This window comes from Trachinotus anak, unplaced genomic scaffold, assembly GCF_046630095.1.
Source record: "Trachinotus anak isolate AG129_WGS33_773 ecotype Australia unplaced genomic scaffold, CSIRO_AGI_Tana_v1 ptg000033l, whole genome shotgun sequence".
NCBI classification, from domain to species: Eukaryota; Metazoa; Chordata; class Actinopteri; order Carangiformes; family Carangidae; genus Trachinotus; species Trachinotus anak.
The window spans coordinates 4,122,623-4,142,128 of record NW_027273884.1 but is presented as its reverse complement, the minus strand read 5'-3'; the positions used below and the strand labels follow the sequence as shown (position 1 = coordinate 4,142,128).

Below are 19,506 nucleotides of genomic sequence, written 5' to 3'. Positions count from 1 at the left end.
GAAAACTACAACTACCAGCGTCACCCTAATCCCAGTTCTTCTGGTTTACGGTTACCACGGGAGACCAGGGGAAGCGACAGCCTCTGAGTGCTGGAGTCTGCCAGCACAAACAACGAGAAGTCGAATTGGAGCTGTTTTTTTCCAATACCTTTGCTGACGTTATTCACCATATAGTCAACCCTTGATTTTATCAGGCTACACTTTACGTCAATCGTCTTGGGCACTAGATAACCGTATCCGTTAACTGCTAGCTAACTAGTAAAGCTAACGGTAAAGGCTAACGTCACATTTGCCAGGTCGAGGCTGCATGATGTAAACTGAGCTGAAAATGTTAGCTGGTTAGCTCACTTTAACTGTCTAGTTTGCTAACTGGTGTTGGGTTAGCGTCTTGCTCTGAACTAGTATAACTCCGCTTTAAGCAACAGAGTGATAGAGGTCTGTAACGTTATCACCACTACCATGTTTATCTACCTCAGCAAGAAGGTGAGTGCCTCGCACATTCTCCTGGGCTACCCAACCGCTTATCAATACGTTTGTTATAGCGTAGATCGTTGGTTAATGTTAACATTTTCCCATGTTTTATAGATTGCTATCCCCAACAACATCCATCTAAAATGTGTCTCCTGGAACAAAGATCAAGGCTTCATTGCCTGTGGAGGGGACGACGGTCTCCTAAGAGTACTCAAGCTTGAAACACAGACAGGTAAAGTCAGGGTATGGCGCTAACAAGCTGCATGGCTCCTCTGCACACTGCCATGATTTCCAGGCTCTCTTGCTACACCTGGCCTTAGTCATCAACACATCCAACATAACTTTTAAAAAAATACATGGCATTATCCACAACTTTTCACACACATACAGAAGTCTGTCCCAAGGTTACAACAACATGCAAAGTTTGTCATGAAAAGGTCCACTATTGATTATATTGATTACTGATATTCTGATGTTGGCTGAGCATTATTTAGTTTTTATTAAGTGTTTTGCATCTGTTAGACTGTGTGTCCTTGTTCATATTTAAATGTTCTACATATATTATTATTATATGAATAATGTCGTGTTCATTGAGCTATGTGTTAAAGTTTATTTGTCACAGACCAAGCTGTTATCTAACACCCATGTGATTGAGATTTAAAGGGTATTGATACTGGCTCTTACAGTGTGTAAATAATCTTTCACAAGCCTTTGGCTCTGTTGTGGTACCTAAGGGTCCAGTCACTGTAAGTAGAAATGGTACCACCTTACCCAACCCGTCTGTTGAACAGACCTAATGTTATTATGTTAAACAAATGTCAAAAACCACTCACCAAAAAGACACAATAAATAGTCTGTGCTGATATTCATCTCCACACTACTGTTAGAGTGTCTGACTTATAAAAAATCACAGTTCAGAAAAGGCAGAATTTGGTTTCTGAGAATTACTTGTTTTTAATTATTTGCTGTTCTACAAGTAAAACTCTTTTTTACTGTGGTTTCTCAACAGATGATGCAAAACTTAAAGGTCTTGCTGCACCCAGTAATCTGTCAATGAACCAAACTCTAGAGGGACACAGTGGTAAGTTATATTCAGTTGTTGCCAAACCTATTATCATTATAGTATGTTATAAACAACCAGTGTCCACAAAAGGAAAGATGCCACAACTTGTAATGCAAGAACCTTAAGTGAGCCATAGAAAAATTGTCTGACAATTATTACACTTGTAGGTGCAGTGCAAGTGGTCACATGGAATGAACAGTATGAAAAGCTGACAACCAGTGACCAGAATGGACTCATCATTGTATGGATGCTCTACAAAGGTGACTTCTGCTGCAAACTGAAAATGCAAGTTGTATTATAATACATTTGGCATTAATAGTTCATTGTCTTTTTCCCTTCCTAAGGTGCGTGGTATGAGGAGATGATCAACAACAGGAACAAGTCAGTGGTGAGGAGCATGAGCTGGAATGCGGATGGTCAGAAGATTTGCATTGTGTATGAAGATGGAGCTGTCATTGTTGGCTCTGTAGATGGTAAAAAAGCTTCACACTGTGATAGCGAAAAATCTAATTAATAGTGATCTTTGTTTACATACTGTGCAAATGAGTAGCTCATAAAAGCCTTGTTTTTGCAGGTAACCGTATTTGGGGAAAGGAGCTAAAGGGAAATCAGCTTGCACATGTGGCATGGTCACCAGACAGCAAGATCCTCCTCTTTGGCATGGCCAACGGGGAAGTACAAATCTATGACAATCAAGGAAACTTCATAGTGAGTACATAAGTTTAAGTAAAATAGAAATGTTATTTCATCTTAGTATGTACCCATGTGGCATTACATGGTCTCCTGGTTCACAGGGTGCAATTTTTACAAATAAAAATGCAGGTGCAATGCAGAGTTAAGTGTGCAGAGGGAATGGCAATGTCCTCTTGTTATTACTGTAGGTGCAGGCTTTCAGTGCTTATGGCTTTCAGTTCTCATGGAAACAGAGTGGGTTTAGGAAGAATCTGTTATCATACATTATCAGAGGTTATACTGTGCAAAACATTAGCCTCTTGAAAGCTTTCATTGGAGGGATATTATTTTGTGCATGGTCCAGAAAAAATTGTGGATGGTGTTCAAGCCCCTATTCGTAGTATTGAAAAAGACACTATGGCAACTTTCAGCAAGAAACTCCATTACTTGCTTGAAGCTACACTTTGCATCATGTGCCCACATGAAATTAATAAAGAATATTAATAATTTGATGACTTTGTAGGATAACTATCCTGAAAACAGATTAGTGGCTTCATAGGCCTGAAAGTGATTCACTATTTGTTTCAAGCACATCCTATCACATGCTCAATTTTACTGATTATATATTAGCGTATCTTGAATTTTAAAATCTGTGTTATGTTTCAGATGAAAATGACCATCAGCTGCCTCACTAATGCGACTGGAGCTGTCAGTATAGCAGGTATCCACTGGTATGCAGGAACTGGAGGTTACATTGAGCCAGACTGTCCATGTCTTGCTATCTGTTTCGACAATGGAAGATGTCAGATCATGCGTTATGAGAATGATGAAAGTAAGAGAAAGAAAAAAAAGCCTTCAAAGACTACAGTATGCTCTCCAGGTAACACTTCAATGAAATGTTTACCAGTAATGATGAGTTATGCTGCTGCCTTGTTCTGCAGACCCAGTGTGTATTGACACTCTGATGAATGTGGTCAGTATCCAGTGGAATCACTGTGGCAGTGTTCTGGCGGTGGCTGGTTCTCTCAGAGCCTCAAATCTGGATAAAGAATTCAATGTTGTGCAGTTCTACACACCATTTGGAGAGGTGAGGGTCTCAAGATTGTCTTCCCTTACTTAGAGATTTATACATGAACATAGACATGTGCAGTACTGTTTCATTATTATATATGGGACCAAACAGAGGAACTGACATAAAATGGACTGAGTTGATAAAGAACACAGAATCTTTTGTGTATTATGTATTTATTCACTTTTTGTTTTTTTTGTTTTTTTTATTTAAGAAAATGCTAAATGTTTTAATTAAATGCTATGTGTTGTTTAAACAGCATCTGAGGACTCTCAAAGTTCCTGGGAAGCAGATGACAGGAGTTGCCTGGGAGGGAGGAGGGCTACGTATTGGCCTGGCTGTGGATTCCTACATCTACTTTGCAAACATAAGACCAGATTACAAGGTAAATGCCAACACCTTTGTTTTTGTTTTAATTAAAGATTGAAAGAAACAATTCTTCAAGATCTTCTTACATAGAAAAATTCCAATTAATCTGGCATTAGTAAGGTTAACATGCTGGCCAGTTGCAAACTGAGGGTATAGGGGAGAGTTAAAATAGATTAAATAAAACTTGGTTTAATTTTGAGCTAAAAATCCGAATAAACAGTAAATCAGTGAATTGTTTGGATTGTATAGGGACAGTGTATACATGTGTCAGTTGTGCCTGTAGGTTCTTTTGGTATTTTAAGAGGTTTATGAAGCAGCTGTCTTCACTCTTTAAAGACAACATCTGGTTTGTAGAATCTGCCCAAAAAATGTTGGATCATATGTTCCTGTCAAAGTGTCTCTGTCCAAATCATATATTGTCACACACTGAAACTGACCATGTGATCTACTTCAAATGAAGAAGGTGAAATTAGTCAAAGTACAGTAAAAAGATGTGGTCAGCTGGCTTAGAAAGTAAGTATGAAGTACTCCACTATACTCTACTCCACATACTGTCAAATCCAAGTATTTTAAACATTTCCCATGAATCTACAGTAAAAATTACTACTTGAGGGAGGTGGCTTCATCACTACACCACTAAACTATTAAATACTTATTTAAAGGAGTATGTCTTTTATTACATTTTTTATTTACATGGTATAGAAGAACAGAGAGACATAGATCAAGATAGAGACCAATGAAAAACCACTGTCTGAATCTACCAAACTATCTCTAGTCACACACTTCCAGGGTTTAGAAACATCACACAGAAGGTGAATCTCACCAGCTCTTTCATGTTTCTTAACAGTGGGGCTACTGTTGCAGCACAGTGGTGTATGCCTACACAAAGCCAGAGCGACAGGAGTACTGTGTGGTATTCTGGGACACCAAAAACAATGAGAAGTTTGTTAAATATGTCAAGAGCTTGATGTCTATCACAACCTCAGGGGACTTCTGCATCCTGGCCAGCAAGGCAGATGACACCCAGCCTCAGGTACAAACACAACCTTACAAGGTAACGGTAAGCAGGAAGCAAAAAAAGGATCTTTAATAATCTATAAAAGAAAAGATCTATACTAATACTCTATACTAATACTTACTCTACTGAGCAGACTCAGAGAAATACATTAGGGAAGATACAGTATATAGTAGATGTAGAGTGAGCTAAGGATCACAAATGTTTCTCTGCTGTCTTGCCTCCCATTTTTCTAATTTAATGCTACACAGGAGGATGCTGAGTTAGAATCTGGGAGTCATGCAAGGGTAATGTACAAATTAAAACCACACTCCCAAAATGAGGACTAATTGTTTTGATATAGAATCTTAACTTGACCTGCAGAATAATGTTGCTCTGCTGTGTGTTTTTCAGTATGTCCTGATTCTGTGCAACTCCATTGGAACTCCACTGGACTCAAAATACATTGACATTGGTGAGCACATACAGTAAACGGATATCACATCAACACATCTTTCAAAATATACTATCCATTAAAACAGCGGTGTGCCCTGGAAGCTTGCATACAGTGAGCACACAGAAGTGAACTGGGTAACAAACACAACTGTGGGTTGATAAAAGTCCTGGTTTTACCATAAAGCTGGTGTATTTTTTCAAGACAATGTGAGAGATCACACCCTGTGTATAGATAGATGTGAAACGGTGGTTGGCATTCTGCCTCCTGCCACCTACAGTTACACCTTTCATGGTCCGACAGCATCATATAGCAAATAGCCAGTGAGTACAGGGCGTCTCTTTATCTCACAAATATTCAGACATGGCCAAATGTTTGCTGAGGAGCTCATGCCAGGACAGTTCAAAGTCTGCAGGTTTGAAAGACTGGTCTGAATGGGTTTGAGATATCCCACCTTGGTAAATAATGAGAGGATGAGTTCAAGTGTGCACCTTTTGGTGCAAAAGGTTCTCCTCCTGTGACCTTGTGCTTTTTTCAACAGATTAGTCAAAGTGTATCTGTTTGAGAACACACTGTATCGTCCTCTCAGGACCTGCATGTTGGAATTTATTCACACAGAAAATGTGCACAGAATCTCATAGTTCAAAATATTTACAGTGATTTACAAACATTTACCTGCCAGATTTTTTCAATGTAGTGTGGTAAAGTATACTGAAAGTGAATAGAATGTATTTTATGTAGCTTTTCACCAGTCAAATGAAATTTGAACACCTAGTTATTGTTGATGTATATGCACTGAGGCTGGAGAAAGAACAAAAAGCTCTGAAAGCCTCTTGATTGGTGACATTTGTAGCACAGTCCACTGCATTTGAAATCTGAGGTCAAAAGTGGAGCACACACGATTCTCCAAACGACACAAATAGTTGATCCAAATTAATTTGCTCCCAAACTACAAACATTATATATATATACTCTACACTGATCTTCATCTTTGTAATTAAGTCTGTTACTTGTTAATTTGGTCAGATCCACTGTTTGTCACCATGACAAAGACACATGTGATTGCTGCATCCAAAGAGGCTTTCTACCTGTGGCAGTACAGAGTGGCAAAGAAATTAACTGCCCTGGAGATCAACCAAGTGACCAGAACTAAGAAGGAGGGACGAGAGAGGTGAGTTTTTGTTTTTTTTTTCTTCAGAAAATGGAATAACAATTAGTTTACAGTGGACGCTGTGTCACGTGTCAGGAGGACATCAGGTTTGTATTTTAAAAAAAAGCCAGGTACAAGTGGGTGGGGACAAAATGGAACGACAACGTCAGAACTTAACAGTACATATCAAGGAGATCATGGAAAGTTACAGGGAGGCAAGATAACCACAAGGCTAGATTCTGTGAGTCAGTGGATGAAACCTTTGGATCACTGGCTCACTGTTACAGTGTAGAGTGTTACTGGTGGTACTGACAGCACCGTGAAAAGGATTCATTCATCTGAATAAAATGCCACTGAGGTTCCAGACAGGCTGGGCATGACCTAATGTTCTGCCAAGACTATCCTAGTATCAAAATCACAAGTCACCTCTGTGGAAAGGGTCTTTCTGTCTGTCTGTCTGTCTGTCTGGCTGCCTCTCAGGCTCTTTCTCATTTGTTTTCATTTCCTGCCATTTTAGGGTCTATCACATTGACAGCAATCCATCTGGAGCTAACGACAGTGGTCCAGATTTTGCAAAAGCCTTCACAGTAAGTGACAAAAACATTTCTGAGGCATTTTAATGCATATGAATGCAGTTTTTTTTATTTAAGTTGGTAGTTTCAGTATTGTGAAATAAGAACATTTCACTGAAACAGTCAGAGGCATTACTGTTAAATTGTTAAAGTTTCTATATAAGACTAATAAATTAACAAATATGTTAAATAATTGTAATAAAAATGGCATTCTTTGTTAGCTCACAAAGGAATCCATATTTTTTCTCATGAAGAAGATAAATTGTCATGGTTCATGTTTGTGTCTGGTCTGTTTCAGGCAACTCGAGATCCCATCTGCTGTATCACAGCAACAGATAAAACCCTGATTGTGGTATGTACATTTCTGTTTTTTAATAATATTTTGAATAGTGCAGTAAAATTAAAGTGAAACACTGTACGTGGGTGTATGTGTGCTTGTAGGGCCGTGAGTCTGGCACCCTCCACAGATACAGCCTGCCAAATGTTGTCCTCATCCAGAAATACACTTTGAACAACAGAGCCTACTACCTATCCTTGAACTGCAACTCCAGGTAAGCATCGGTGTGTTTTTGGTGTTAATAAACCAGACAGTGTACAGATGTTTATCTTGTATTTTGGGAAGTGCTGTCATATATAATCATTATTTTCTGTAGTCGTCTGGCGATAATCGACATCGCAGGCGTGCTGACTTTGTTGGACCTGGAAGTTCGTGCCGCCACAGATGACAGCACTGGAAACCAGGTGTCTGCAGGAGATCCATCCAAGTTTGAGCGCAAAGATGTTTGGGACATGAAATGGGCAAATGACAACCCTGATCTGTTTGCTATGATGGAGAAGACCAGGATGTATGTCTTCAGAAACCTAGACCCAGAAGTGAGTGCTTGGTCCTTGATGATGGTCAAGTTACATCTGATCTGAGCTGTAACCTCAAATGAATTGTTGTGTTGTTACTATATAAATATTTAGCAACTGTTACAATTATTGATTATGTCTTAAAAAACAGGAGCCCATCCAAACATCTGGATACATTTGCAACTTTGAGGACCTGGAAATCAAATCTGTCTTGCTTGATGAAATCATGAAGGTAAATCTTCTAAACAAGTGGTATTTCAGTTGCCTCAATTCCCAACACAATTACACTGACATCTAAAATGTAGCCAGTTGTACTAATATCAGTAAACTTCTTTTATCATGGTGTTTGAATTGACAGTTTTATTTTTCATCGTATATATCTTAAAGCGTAAAGAATTACAATGGTCTGACTTGCCTTATCTGTGTGAGGACTAACATGTAACAACTGACTGTGAAATGATAACAGTTCACTTTGTAGTGTTAAAAGACATGAAGAGAGACTCCTCATATAACTAGGACTTTGTTTCACCTGAAAAGGTGAAGTTTGTATGAATTTATTGGATGAGACACTCAGTTATGGGATTGTGGTTTTACAGGATCCAGAGAGGCCGAACAAAGACAACCTCATCAACTTTGAGATCCGCTCCCTGAGGGACAGTCGTGCACTGATTGAAAAAGTGGGAATCAAAGATGCCTCACAGTTCATTGAAGACAATCCTCACCCAAGACTCTGGTAAATGTAAAATGGTGACTTTTACTTTTGATTTGAACAGGGCTCTAAAAGTGACTTTTTTAGGAATGAGGTTTTAGTTTGTGATCATACAGTGATATAGGTTCAGTTGTCAGTTTACTAGAGAACACCCTAGCACTTACAGTGCCTTGAAAAAGTATTCATACCCCTTGAACTTTTTCACATTTTGCCACCTTACAACCACAAACTTAAATATTTTTTTATTGAGATTTTATTTGATAAACCAACACAAAGTAGCACATAATTGTAAATTGGAACGGAAATACTACATGGTTTTCAAAATTTTAAGCAAATAAAAATCTGAAAAATGTGGTGTGCATATGTATTCAGCCCCCCTGCGTCAATACTTTGTAGAGCCACCTTTCGCTGTAATTACAGCTGCGAGCCTTTTGGGGTATGTCTCTACCAGCTTTGCACATCTAGACACTGAAATCTTTGCCCATTCTTCTTTGCAAAATCGCTCAAGCTCAACCAGATTGGCTGGAGAGCGTCTGTGAACAGCCTTTTTCAAGTGCTGCCACAGATGCTCAATAGAATTTAGGTCTGGACTTTGACTGGGCCATTCTAACACATGAATATTCTTTGATTTTAACCATTCCATTGTAGCTCTGGCTTTATGTTTAGGGTCACTGTCTTGCTGGAAGATGAATCTCCTTCCCAGTCTCAAGTCTTTTGCAGCCTCCAACAGGTTTTCTTCCAGGATTGCCCTGTATTTAGCTCCATCCATCTTCCCATCAACTCTGACCAGCTTCCCTGTCCCTGCTGAAGAAAAGCACCCCCACAGCATGATGTTGCCACCACCATGTTTCACAGTGGGGATGGTGTGTTCAGGGTGATGAGCAGTGTTAGTTTTCCGCCAAACATAGCGCTTTGCATTTAGGCCAGAAAGTTCAGCTTTGGTCTCATCTGACCAAAGCACCTTCTTCCACATGTTTGTGGTGTCCCCTACATAGCTTGTGGCAAACTGCAAACGGGACTTCTTATGCCTTTCTTTCAATAATGGCTTTCTTCTTGCCACTCTTCCATGAAGGCCAGATTTGTGAAGTGCACGACTTATAGTTGTCCTGTGGACAGATTCTCCCACCTGAGCTGTGGATTTCTGCAGCTCCTCCAAAGTGACCATGGGCCTCTTGGCTGCTTCTCTGACCACTGCTCTCCTCGCTCGCTCTGTCAGTTTAGGTGGACGACCATGTCTTGGTAGGTTTGCAGTTGTGCCATACTTTTTCCATTTTTGGATGATGGATTGAACGGTGCTCCTTGAGATGTTCAAAGCTTGGGATATTTTTTTATAACCTAACCCCGCTTTAAACTTCTCCACAACTTTATCCCTGACCTGTCTGGTGAGTTCCTTGGTCTTCATGATGCTGTTGTTCACTAGTGTTCTCTAACAAACCACTGAGGCCTTCACAGAACAGGTGTATTTACACTGAGAGTAAATTACACACAGGTGGAATCTATTTGCTAATTAGGTGACTTCTGAAGGCAACTGATTGCACTGGATTGTATTTACATTGTATTTGTATTCATCAGAGTACAGGGGGCTGAATACATATGCACACCACACTTTTCAGATTTATATTTGCTTAAAATTTTGAAAACCATATATCATTTTCATTCCACTTCACAATTATGTGCTACTTTGTGTTGGTTTATCACATAAAATCTCAACTAAATACATTAAAGTTTGTGACTGTAAGGTCACAAAATGTAAAAAAATTCAAGGGGTATGAATACTTTTTCAAGGCACTGTAAGTTGGCAGGTGTTGGCAAATTGCAGCCTCCAAAACGATCATACAGTTGAGTCAAAACCTCTTCAACAAAATTTTGATAAAAATTGAACAACAAAACTTTCACTGAGGTAGAATTTATTGCAGGACTGCATTAGTTTTAGCTAGGTGTTCCTAATAAAGTGACAACTGAGTGTATTTTTCCATGTATTTTCTGTTGAAGTTTGTGTCTCTGTGATCAGATGGCCATCACTGCTCATGCCAACTACCAAGGTCTTTCTTGTTGGTGTTGTTTTTTTGTGATAAACAAAAACATCATTTATAAATGTAAATGTAAAAGTTTTCATGAACTTGCTATAGGTTTAAATTGGACCTGTCATTCTCAATGCCAGCTCTATATTTTTTAGAGTAGCTTTGCATGATTCACAATAAAAAAAACAAAAACATTTATCTCAAACTGCCTGTTATACAGTGTCTCAGTTGAGAGGCCTCCTTAAAAGCCCAGTTTATCTGGCCAAACTTTAGAAGCCTGTCCAGGGGCAGCCCAGCACTTCGCCTAATCCTCTTACTGGTGTGGGGGTTCTGAAGGCAAACTGCAGATATTTAGTTCCTAAAACCAAGTAACATAACATGATTGTTTGGAAATGGAAACTTCTGAAATCCATCTGTGCATTTTCTGACCTGAATCCTGTCTGGAATATGAAAGCAGACAGCACTAACATCCATGGCAACAAAGATTATAGCAGCTGTTCAGTAAATATTACACTCATTACCTGCTTATTGTGTGACATAACAGTGGATTTAGTCTTTCAATCACAATCTGTTCATACAATTTTCAAAATGTCTGCTGTAAGGAAATAGCAGTGCTTGTAAAATGTTATTTTGCTGTCACCAACAACTGTATGTTAAACATGCATCATTGTTTATTTGAATACAAAGGGAATTTGCATTCATACCCAAAAAGGCAGCATCCCTTCGACCTTCCTGGCCTGAGCTCTAACTAGCTTTTTTTGAGGGTGTGCTAAACTAGCCAGTAGGTGGGTGTTATGCAAATGTGTTACATAGTGACGTAGCCAAGTTATGGAAGAAAAGCCTGGAATACAAATGAGGCATTACAGGCTCTTCAGGAGCAGTGTTTTCTGTGGAAGAGGAATAACTCCCTTTTTCGTGGACTTTGTAACTTAGCAGACCTTTTTCATGTACCAAAAAGCTAAAGGAAAAGGAATAACCCAAGAATAATATAAGCACTTTAATCGGTGCTGTTTTATTTCAGGTTGAGGATAGAAAGCAGCAAACTGGATTCTTGAAAGTGATTCCTAGAGTTTGCCTGATTTTGGTGAGAGAAATAAAAAGAGTAATTTGAACCTTGTTCTCAGGTCAGCACAAATAAAAAAGCTGCTTTTGCTGCTTGTTTTTACAATTTGTTATCATATATGTTGGTGCAGGAGGTTGATGTGGCTGAGTGGTATAGATTTGTGGTTAGTTTTGTGAAGCAGCAGTGTGATCGCTGTTGCTCATGGGTTTTCTGGCTGGTGTGTCAGTTTTTGCAGGATCCCTCAAAATCTGGCAACGTAAAAAAAAATGGCCCTTCCTGATCTAGCAGTCACTTCCAGTCTGTAACATGAATATACTCTTCACACTCAACTAATGGAGTTACAAAGTAATAGAATCAATGAGTTTAATGAATAATTAACTGACAAATATTTTGTCAAGACGACTTAGATATTGATTTAGAGTTACAGATAACAGTCTTAGCCCTAGATTAGTGTGATGTCATACAGTTCTATTGATAGCTTTATTACAGTTTATATGTAGCTGGTAACAGGACTTATGTATATACATCATGTCATGCAATCCTGCTGGTAATAATAACTAACCCTTCTCTATTATCAACCTGTCAGGCGTCTGCTGGCTGAGGCAGCTCTGCAGAAGCTGGATCTGAAAACAGCTGAGCAGGCCTTTGTCCGCTGCAAAGACTACCAGGGCATTGAGTTTGTGAAGCGCCTGGGCAACCTGCAAAGCGAGCCCATGAAACAGGCAGAGGTGGCAGCTTACTTCAGCAGGTTTGAGGAAGCTGAGCGGATGTACCTGGATATGGATCGCAGGTACATTTAACCAAAATTGTCTGGGCACGTTTGATTGTGTTGTTACTCTTAAGGTCAGCTTTGCCTTGAGAGTTGCCCCCAGTTGTTTGGGCATGATGGTAACAGTGGACAATGGACATGTCTTTCTCTGTAGGGACCTTGCCATCAGCCTCAGGATCAAGCTGGGAGACTGGTTCAGGGTGCTTCAGCTGCTCAAAACTGGCTCTGGGGACTGTGATGATACTCTGCTAGAACAGGCGTACAATGCAATCGGAGACTACTTTGCTGACAGACAGAAGTGGTACTGGGATTTTTCTGATTATATCTTTAGTGCGTAAATACTGTGTACTCTAATTACAAGTTATACTGACATACTGTATGTTAACACTGACATTTTTCCCATTTATCATTTATAAGCAGTAAATAAACACTGAATACATGGTTTCTAACACACATGGTGCTTATAAATCCCAAATAGGGGAGCTAAAGCGAAGGGATTGTGTTTTATGTTCTTTGTGCAGGGGATATGGATTATTAGAGTGGCAAAGTGCAACAGTGAATATACAAAATATACAACTATACACAAGAATTCAGTCTCAACACCATTGAATATAATTTGTTTTATTCAGTTATTTAATATATTCACAGTGCCTAAAAATGCAGATAATTAGCAGTTAGTCTCTCATTATGTATCAGCTATGATATTATGGTTGTTGATAAAAATATTCCATCATCATGACCCAATAAAAAAGTGTCTTTACAATTTTTCTCTGTCCAGGATTAATGCAGTGCAGTACTACCTTCAGGGCCGTAACCAGGAGAGGCTGGCAGAATGCTACTACATGTTAGAGGAATATGATGACCTTGAGAGACTGACCACTGTGCTGCCAGAGAATCATAAACTTTTACCAGTGAGCCAAATGTTTACTGTTGACCAAAGATGTTTTATCTTCTCTTTGAGCTGTATGTGAATGTTCAGATCGCAGTGACTCTAAATCTGTTTCCTTAAATAAAACTAACATCTCATCTATTGCCATTCTTCATCTCTGTGTTGTAGGAGATCGGACAGATGTTTGCCACTGTGGGCATGTGTGAACAAGCTGTGAATGCCTACCTTAAGTGCAACCAGCCCAAAGCTGCTGTTGACACATGTGTCCATCTGAACCAGGTGAGAGACAGACAGAAAGCTTGTGGCGCCACAGTTTTTCAGTGACTCTCTGAACACATATGGCATTCCCTCAGTGATCTTCAGATTCAGCACACAGTTTGACTGCTGTGGACCACAGCAGTCACTGTGGCACCTGCTGTCCTCCCACTCCTGTCCTCAGCCTCAGTGATATTTAGCTCAGGAGTGTGAATGCTACTCTCAAACTTTTCCTCTATAAATTTTCACATTTGGCTCAAGAAAGAAATGACTCAGCATTGGACATCACATAAGACAGGAACTTTTAGCATTATATGTTTGACAAGATTACAGCCTCAGCATCTTCTGTGCAAACTCCAACTGTTGGTCTGTTTAAGCACAGCTGGTTTTGCTTTAAGGGATGTTAAATTTGTGCTGTAATTGACCCTCTGTTCATCCAAAAGGAGAAGACATTGCCAGCTCCAACTTCCTCTCTTCCAGCCAGCTCTGTTACTGACAATGAAATGAATGGGCTGTCACTTCAATTGCTTCCGCTCAACCTTGCTTTTGCCACAGATGGTTTTAAAAATTACAGTGCTCATACTGTATAAAGACATGCACCTACAGGTTTTACAACAGTTAATTACTGTTAAATTACAAGGTTTTACTGAGATCTAATCTCAATGAAGGCTGAATTTATAACAGACACTTTGTTCAATACCGTGTACAAAAATCTAAAGGTAAAAATAATAATGTTGTGATTATGTTTTTTAAATGTATGTTGTCATTTTCCTTTAGTGGAACAAAGCAGTGGAACTTGCCAGGACCCACAACATGAAGGAGATTAAATCTCTTCTTTCCAAATATGCCTCACATCTTCTTGAGAAGAATAAAACTCTGGAGGCGGTGGAACTGTATCGGAAAGCCCACCATTTTCTGGATGCAGCCAAACTCATGTTTAAGGTAGTCTTGTTTTTCATGCTGATTAGTAGCTCCATGACATTTTATGTGGATTCTACATTCAAACGTGGGGGTCACTTCCACAATAACAAAAGCAGTGCTGGAATCAGCTGGTCATCATTTATCACATATTTTCAGCTTCCACCAGCACTTTTAAAGCTGTATTTTTAACAGTGATAATAATCTGGATAAAGGTGAATCACACCTGGTACCCTGTCTTTGCTGGTCATTTTCATGTCATGGAGAAACTAAGTTTCTCAAAAACATATTTTGCTATTTGATAACTGAGAGAACAATTATTCAACAAATGCGCCCAGTACAGTGGAATTTGTGGCTCCACTTTGCAGATAGCAGATGAGGAGGCAAAGAAAAGGACGCGACCATTGCGGGTGAAGAAGCTGTATGTGCTGGCAGCACGTCTTGTTGAAAACTACCACGAGCAGGTGAAAGTATCACAGCAGAGCAAAGCCACAGGGAAGAAGTCTGAGGTAACCAATATCTACAATATACTTTTTATAGCTTTCAAGTATCGTTGTTGATCTATGAAGCTGTACCAAGTCAAGACAATATTTTAAGTTACAGAAATTCATCACATACTCCAGTAATTTTATTGTACTGATGCTGAAATCACTTGATATTTGTCCTTTATTTGATATAATTAGGCAACATTTGCACTGGCTGGGCTGCTTGAGGAAGATGCAACTTCTTCAGACAATCGTATTGTGGACAACGCCTGGCGAGGAGCGGAGGCTTATCACTTCTTCCTGCTCGCTCAAAGGCAGCTATATGAAGGCTATATGGAGAACGCCATGCGCACAGGTACCAAATCACATAGCACACTTCACCATAGTAATAAGTAGATGTTCTCTAGGGCTGAATCCGTTAATCGATTAGTAAATCGAAGAAGTAACGGTCATGGAATAATCTTCTGAGTCACTGTTTCAGGGAAAAATGCTAAACATTCACTGTTTCCTATACTCAGAATGTGAGGATTTGCTATTTCTTTGGTTGGTCAGACATATTATGTCAAATGTAACATTGGAACATTGAACATTTGGGCTCAGAGAAACTATGATGAGGAGTGTTGGGCAGTAATGTGTTACTTTGTAACAAATTATTGTAATATTATTACTTTCCCCAGTAACAAGTAGTGTAAGGGATTCCAACTTCTAAAACGGTAATAATATTGCAGTTACTAATCCTATCATTACCACGTTCAGGTAAAGCAATTACCTGAACGTGGTTTGTTTTTTGGCTTAGGCAGGCTATCTTACGATGACGTTGTTCTGATGATGTCCTGGATAGCAAAGATGTGCTTCTTGCAGCTGCTAGTTGTCAGGAATTTGAACTCCGATGACTGAGAGATGAGGGCAGCACAGCAGTGTCACGCTCCTGCAGAGGAGTCTGCCTCTGTGTCCACTATGTCAGTCAGTCATGATGAATTGGACTTTAATGCTTTTGTGACAGGGTCCAAGGACAGCTACTTGGCAGAAAAAGAAATAATGAACTACTTAAGGGCGACGGGGTCTGAAGTTGAGACTCTGAACCCGTTCTCAAATGTCAAAAACATTTACATGAAGTAGGCCTACAGCACTCCGACCCCATCTAGTGCACACGAGGAGCAGCTTTTTAGTTCAGGAGGTTTGGTGCTCACAGACTGTCTGATCAGAGGTTTGAGAAGCTGCTGTGACATATAACATTATTTCACTTCTGAACATTGGGACCTTGTTTAGTATGTGAACAAGGTCATATGCTGAAATAACAAAACAGGAAGCTACAGTATTACCCTAAATATGCAATGCTTAATATTTTTGTAAAGTGAAAGTAATATAGTAATACACAAACAATGTAACTAATTACTTTTGATATGAAGTAATAAGTAAAGTAATAAGATTACTTTTAAAAGAGTAATTAGTAAATAACTAACTTATTACTCTTCCTGAGTAACTTGCCCAACACCCGTGATGAGCATTTTTCACTCTTTTCCAACATGTTTACAGACCAAACCATTAACTGTTTAATCATAAAAATAATCGACATATTAATCAGTAATGAAAAATACTCTTTAGTTGCAGCCCAAGTATTTTCCTGACCTCCTCCAAGATTTTAAGTCCATGGGCTTTATTTGAAATCTGCCTCTTTTTTTTTCTCCAAACTGTCCTGAAATCTGGAAAATCTTCTGACTTGATGCTGTGTAATTGTTGTTGCTAGTTATTAAACTGCAGTCAAAAGTTAAAAAAAACAAAGAAAAAAAAAAAAAAAAACCCTTCACGGCAACACAAAGCAAACTCCGGATAACGGGCGAAGCCGGTAGAACCTGGAAAAGAAAGAAAGGGCAACAAACAGGAAACAGTAAGTTGAAACAGAACACCCTCCCAGCCACAGGGAGTAACATGCAGACAGTATCTGGTGCACACACAAAAACTGGCCCACTGGCCGATAACAATGATCAGAGCCGTCACCACTCGCTAGCTCACACACAGCCTCACGCTGCAGTCTGACCCACTGGCACCTGCACATCTCCACTCCCAGCCTTTGTACCGCTCTAATGAGCAATGGGACACCGGTGCGCTCATCCACTTGGCGCAGGAGGGCGGTACCTGGAGGGACAGCAGACAAAAACACACAGCACGACACTACGGCCGTAACAGGCTGTTATTCACTTACACTAAGTAAATTCTATCTTCAAAACCATGCATCAGATTTTAGATTGTCTTAGAGAGCATATGTCTTCGTCATATATCCTAGAAGCCAGACCATGGATATTATGGCCCAGGTGCTGTCTGCACACACTGATGTGTATCATCTGTAAACAACAATATATCATTATCACATTAAGTTAGATGCCTCTGTATATTTACTGTAAATAAATGAGACAGTACTCAGTCAGTAGATCAATCTCCTAACCAGTTACAGAAGCTATTAAAAATACAGAAAGTACCTGAAGACAGCGAAGTAACTGGTTCCTATTTCATTTTAGGATTTATTTTAAAATTCCTTTATTACTAACTGGGTCTGAAAAGACCCAGACAACATTGTTTAACCTTTTAAATCATATCATCCTCCTCAGTGTCCGTGGTCTCCTAACTGTCCCACAAACTAAATCTAAAGGGACTGAGCTTTTGCTGCTCACTACATCATTTCAGAATGGTTAGTTGTGTTAAAGTCTCATTAGCAATTCACTGGTATAGCTTGTCTTAATCTGAATTTATCACCTCCTTTGCCTATTTGCCCTAGTATTTCCTCAGCCTTTAGGAGAAATTAGGTGTTCCCTGAAGTGGTTAAGAATAAGAATGTTTTTTCTAAAATCAACTCCATTTTTCAAAATCATGTTCCTGTATGTCCCTTTTTATGTGGACATACTGTAAGCAGACATATACATAGTGAGCGCATTTTTACCATGCAAACATGGCCTATGCAAAACTGTGTCTTTGCATGTGAGGACAGGAGACATGTTTTAGTCAAACAAAGGCAAACATGGAGGGGAATTATCCCAGCAAGCAGTCATATGCTGTCAGTGGACTTTGTGTGAATTTGTTGACTTTGGCAGTTTGACTTTACAAAGTTCAGTTAGTTTTCTGTCTTAGACTCAGTGAAACAGAGCGGAAGTCTAACTCTTCACTTTTTATCTCCATTTTAAAGCCTTACACCTGCGTAAGTATGAGGACATCATCCCAGCGGTGGAGATCTACTCGCTACTTGCCATTTGTGCCACGGCCAACCGGGCGTTCGGCACATGCTCACAGGCCTTTATCAAACTGGAATCCCTAGAAAGTCTGGAGCCTGAACAGCGGCAGCTCTACGAGGATCTGGCCCTGGAGATCTTCACCAAGTACACCCCAAAGGACAGCCATACGATGGAGCGGGAAAGATCATCAGAGGGGTGAGGGCACCAATGAGCTCAGGTCAAAGTGTGGACACAAACACTGATGGGAGGAACAGTTCCCTCAACTGTGTGGCTGCAAAATCACTTCACTGTTATTTCACTTCCCTTAAAGAAGAGAAAGTTTGGTATTTTTCTCATTGTCATTTCAAAAGAGCTCATTTTATTACATTATACAAATAAACAGAGTTTTGAAGGTTGTCCTACTGCTCCATACTATACTGTGTACTATGTCAGATGACACTATCTTAAGCAAACAAAGTAAATACTAGGTAGGAAGCAATAAACAGCATAGAGCACCAGAGCCCGGGACATATGAATAGCTTTGGTGGAAACTACACAGTTGATTTGGCCACTTTTGGAAGCTCCCTGTTCATTTTAAGCCTTTTACTCTTTTTCTGCTGCCATACTAAAGGTCAAAGTAAAATCCCTGACATTACTTAGATTCATTCTGTTTTTCCCCCTTTCAGGGCAGAAGGAAAGTTACCCACATGCATCGTGACCGGGCTGCCGATCCAGGAGTACCAGTTCTGGATGTGCAGTGTGTGTAAACACTGCGCTCTGGAGCAGGAGATCAGCAAATATAACTGCTGCCCACTGTGCCACAGTCCTGTTGCCTGAAGCTGAATACGTTTCATATTGTTTTTCTTTCACCATAAATATTGTAAAATACTTGAATTAATATCATTGTTTTATTGGCTAGTTTTGTATTCAAGTCACATACTACAATTTATGTATGAAAATGTATTTTTATTGAAAATATTTTGCAACCCATTTTAACTGAGTAGACCATTTGAAAACTAGAGATCCCACAGTATCCACCGCTGAACAAGTGTCTGTGCAGACCATTTGCTAGAAGCTCTTACTTATGTTCGGACCCCCCCCACCCACCCACCCACCCCCACATGCTCTCCAGAGGTCAGTTTGGTGGACAATAAACACATAGATCAAACAAACACTGCTTTGATTGTGGGTTTAATTCTTGATACTTGAAACAGTGAGATGGAATTAACCAGTCCACACATTCACATAACATTTACCTGAACGCAGTCGTAAACAACTTAGCCTGCAACATTAATTACATGGTAAATAATTCACACATCCCTAATGGTTGCAGAAAATAACATTAATGAAGTGAACTAATGGCTCCATGACTGAAGGCTGGACTGAACTGACCTGCTTGTTTGGACCCATGCACGCTGATCTGTCTCTGATAGTCTTCTTCTGCCATCTGCTGTCAGTAAATGGCACCACTTCGACCACACAACCTAAAACAACCAAAAGAAAGGCTGTATTTATATGCATAAAGGCT

General features: G+C 39.6%; 1 protein-coding gene across 2 annotated transcripts; it reads left to right on the top strand.

Moving 5' to 3' along the window:
• Nucleotides 1-37: 37 nt before the first annotated feature.
• Nucleotides 38-19,150, top strand: wdr35 (WD repeat domain 35). Of its 2 annotated transcripts, XM_071471306.1 has the most exons (28): nt 314-483; nt 586-703; nt 1,481-1,552; nt 1,702-1,794; nt 1,879-2,007; nt 2,109-2,242; nt 2,873-3,038; nt 3,148-3,293; nt 3,535-3,660; nt 4,492-4,677; nt 4,911-4,946; nt 5,053-5,113; nt 6,119-6,263; nt 6,760-6,829; nt 7,113-7,166; nt 7,256-7,365; nt 7,468-7,687; nt 7,818-7,898; nt 8,263-8,399; nt 12,046-12,249; nt 12,383-12,529; nt 13,007-13,139; nt 13,286-13,396; nt 14,150-14,314; nt 14,659-14,799; nt 14,974-15,130; nt 17,954-18,194; nt 18,665-19,150. In XM_071471306.1, the coding sequence occupies exons 1-28, from the start codon at nt 460-462 to the stop codon at nt 18,813-18,815; spliced, it is 3,558 nt and encodes a 1,185-aa protein (XP_071327407.1). In that variant the 5' UTR covers nt 314-459; the 3' UTR covers nt 18,816-19,150. The 2 variants fall into 2 exon arrangements, with proteins under 2 accessions (XP_071327408.1, XP_071327407.1); XM_071471307.1 differs by lacking the exon at nt 4,911-4,946 and having other exon boundaries at nt 38-483.
• Nucleotides 19,151-19,506: the final 356 nt, after the last annotated feature.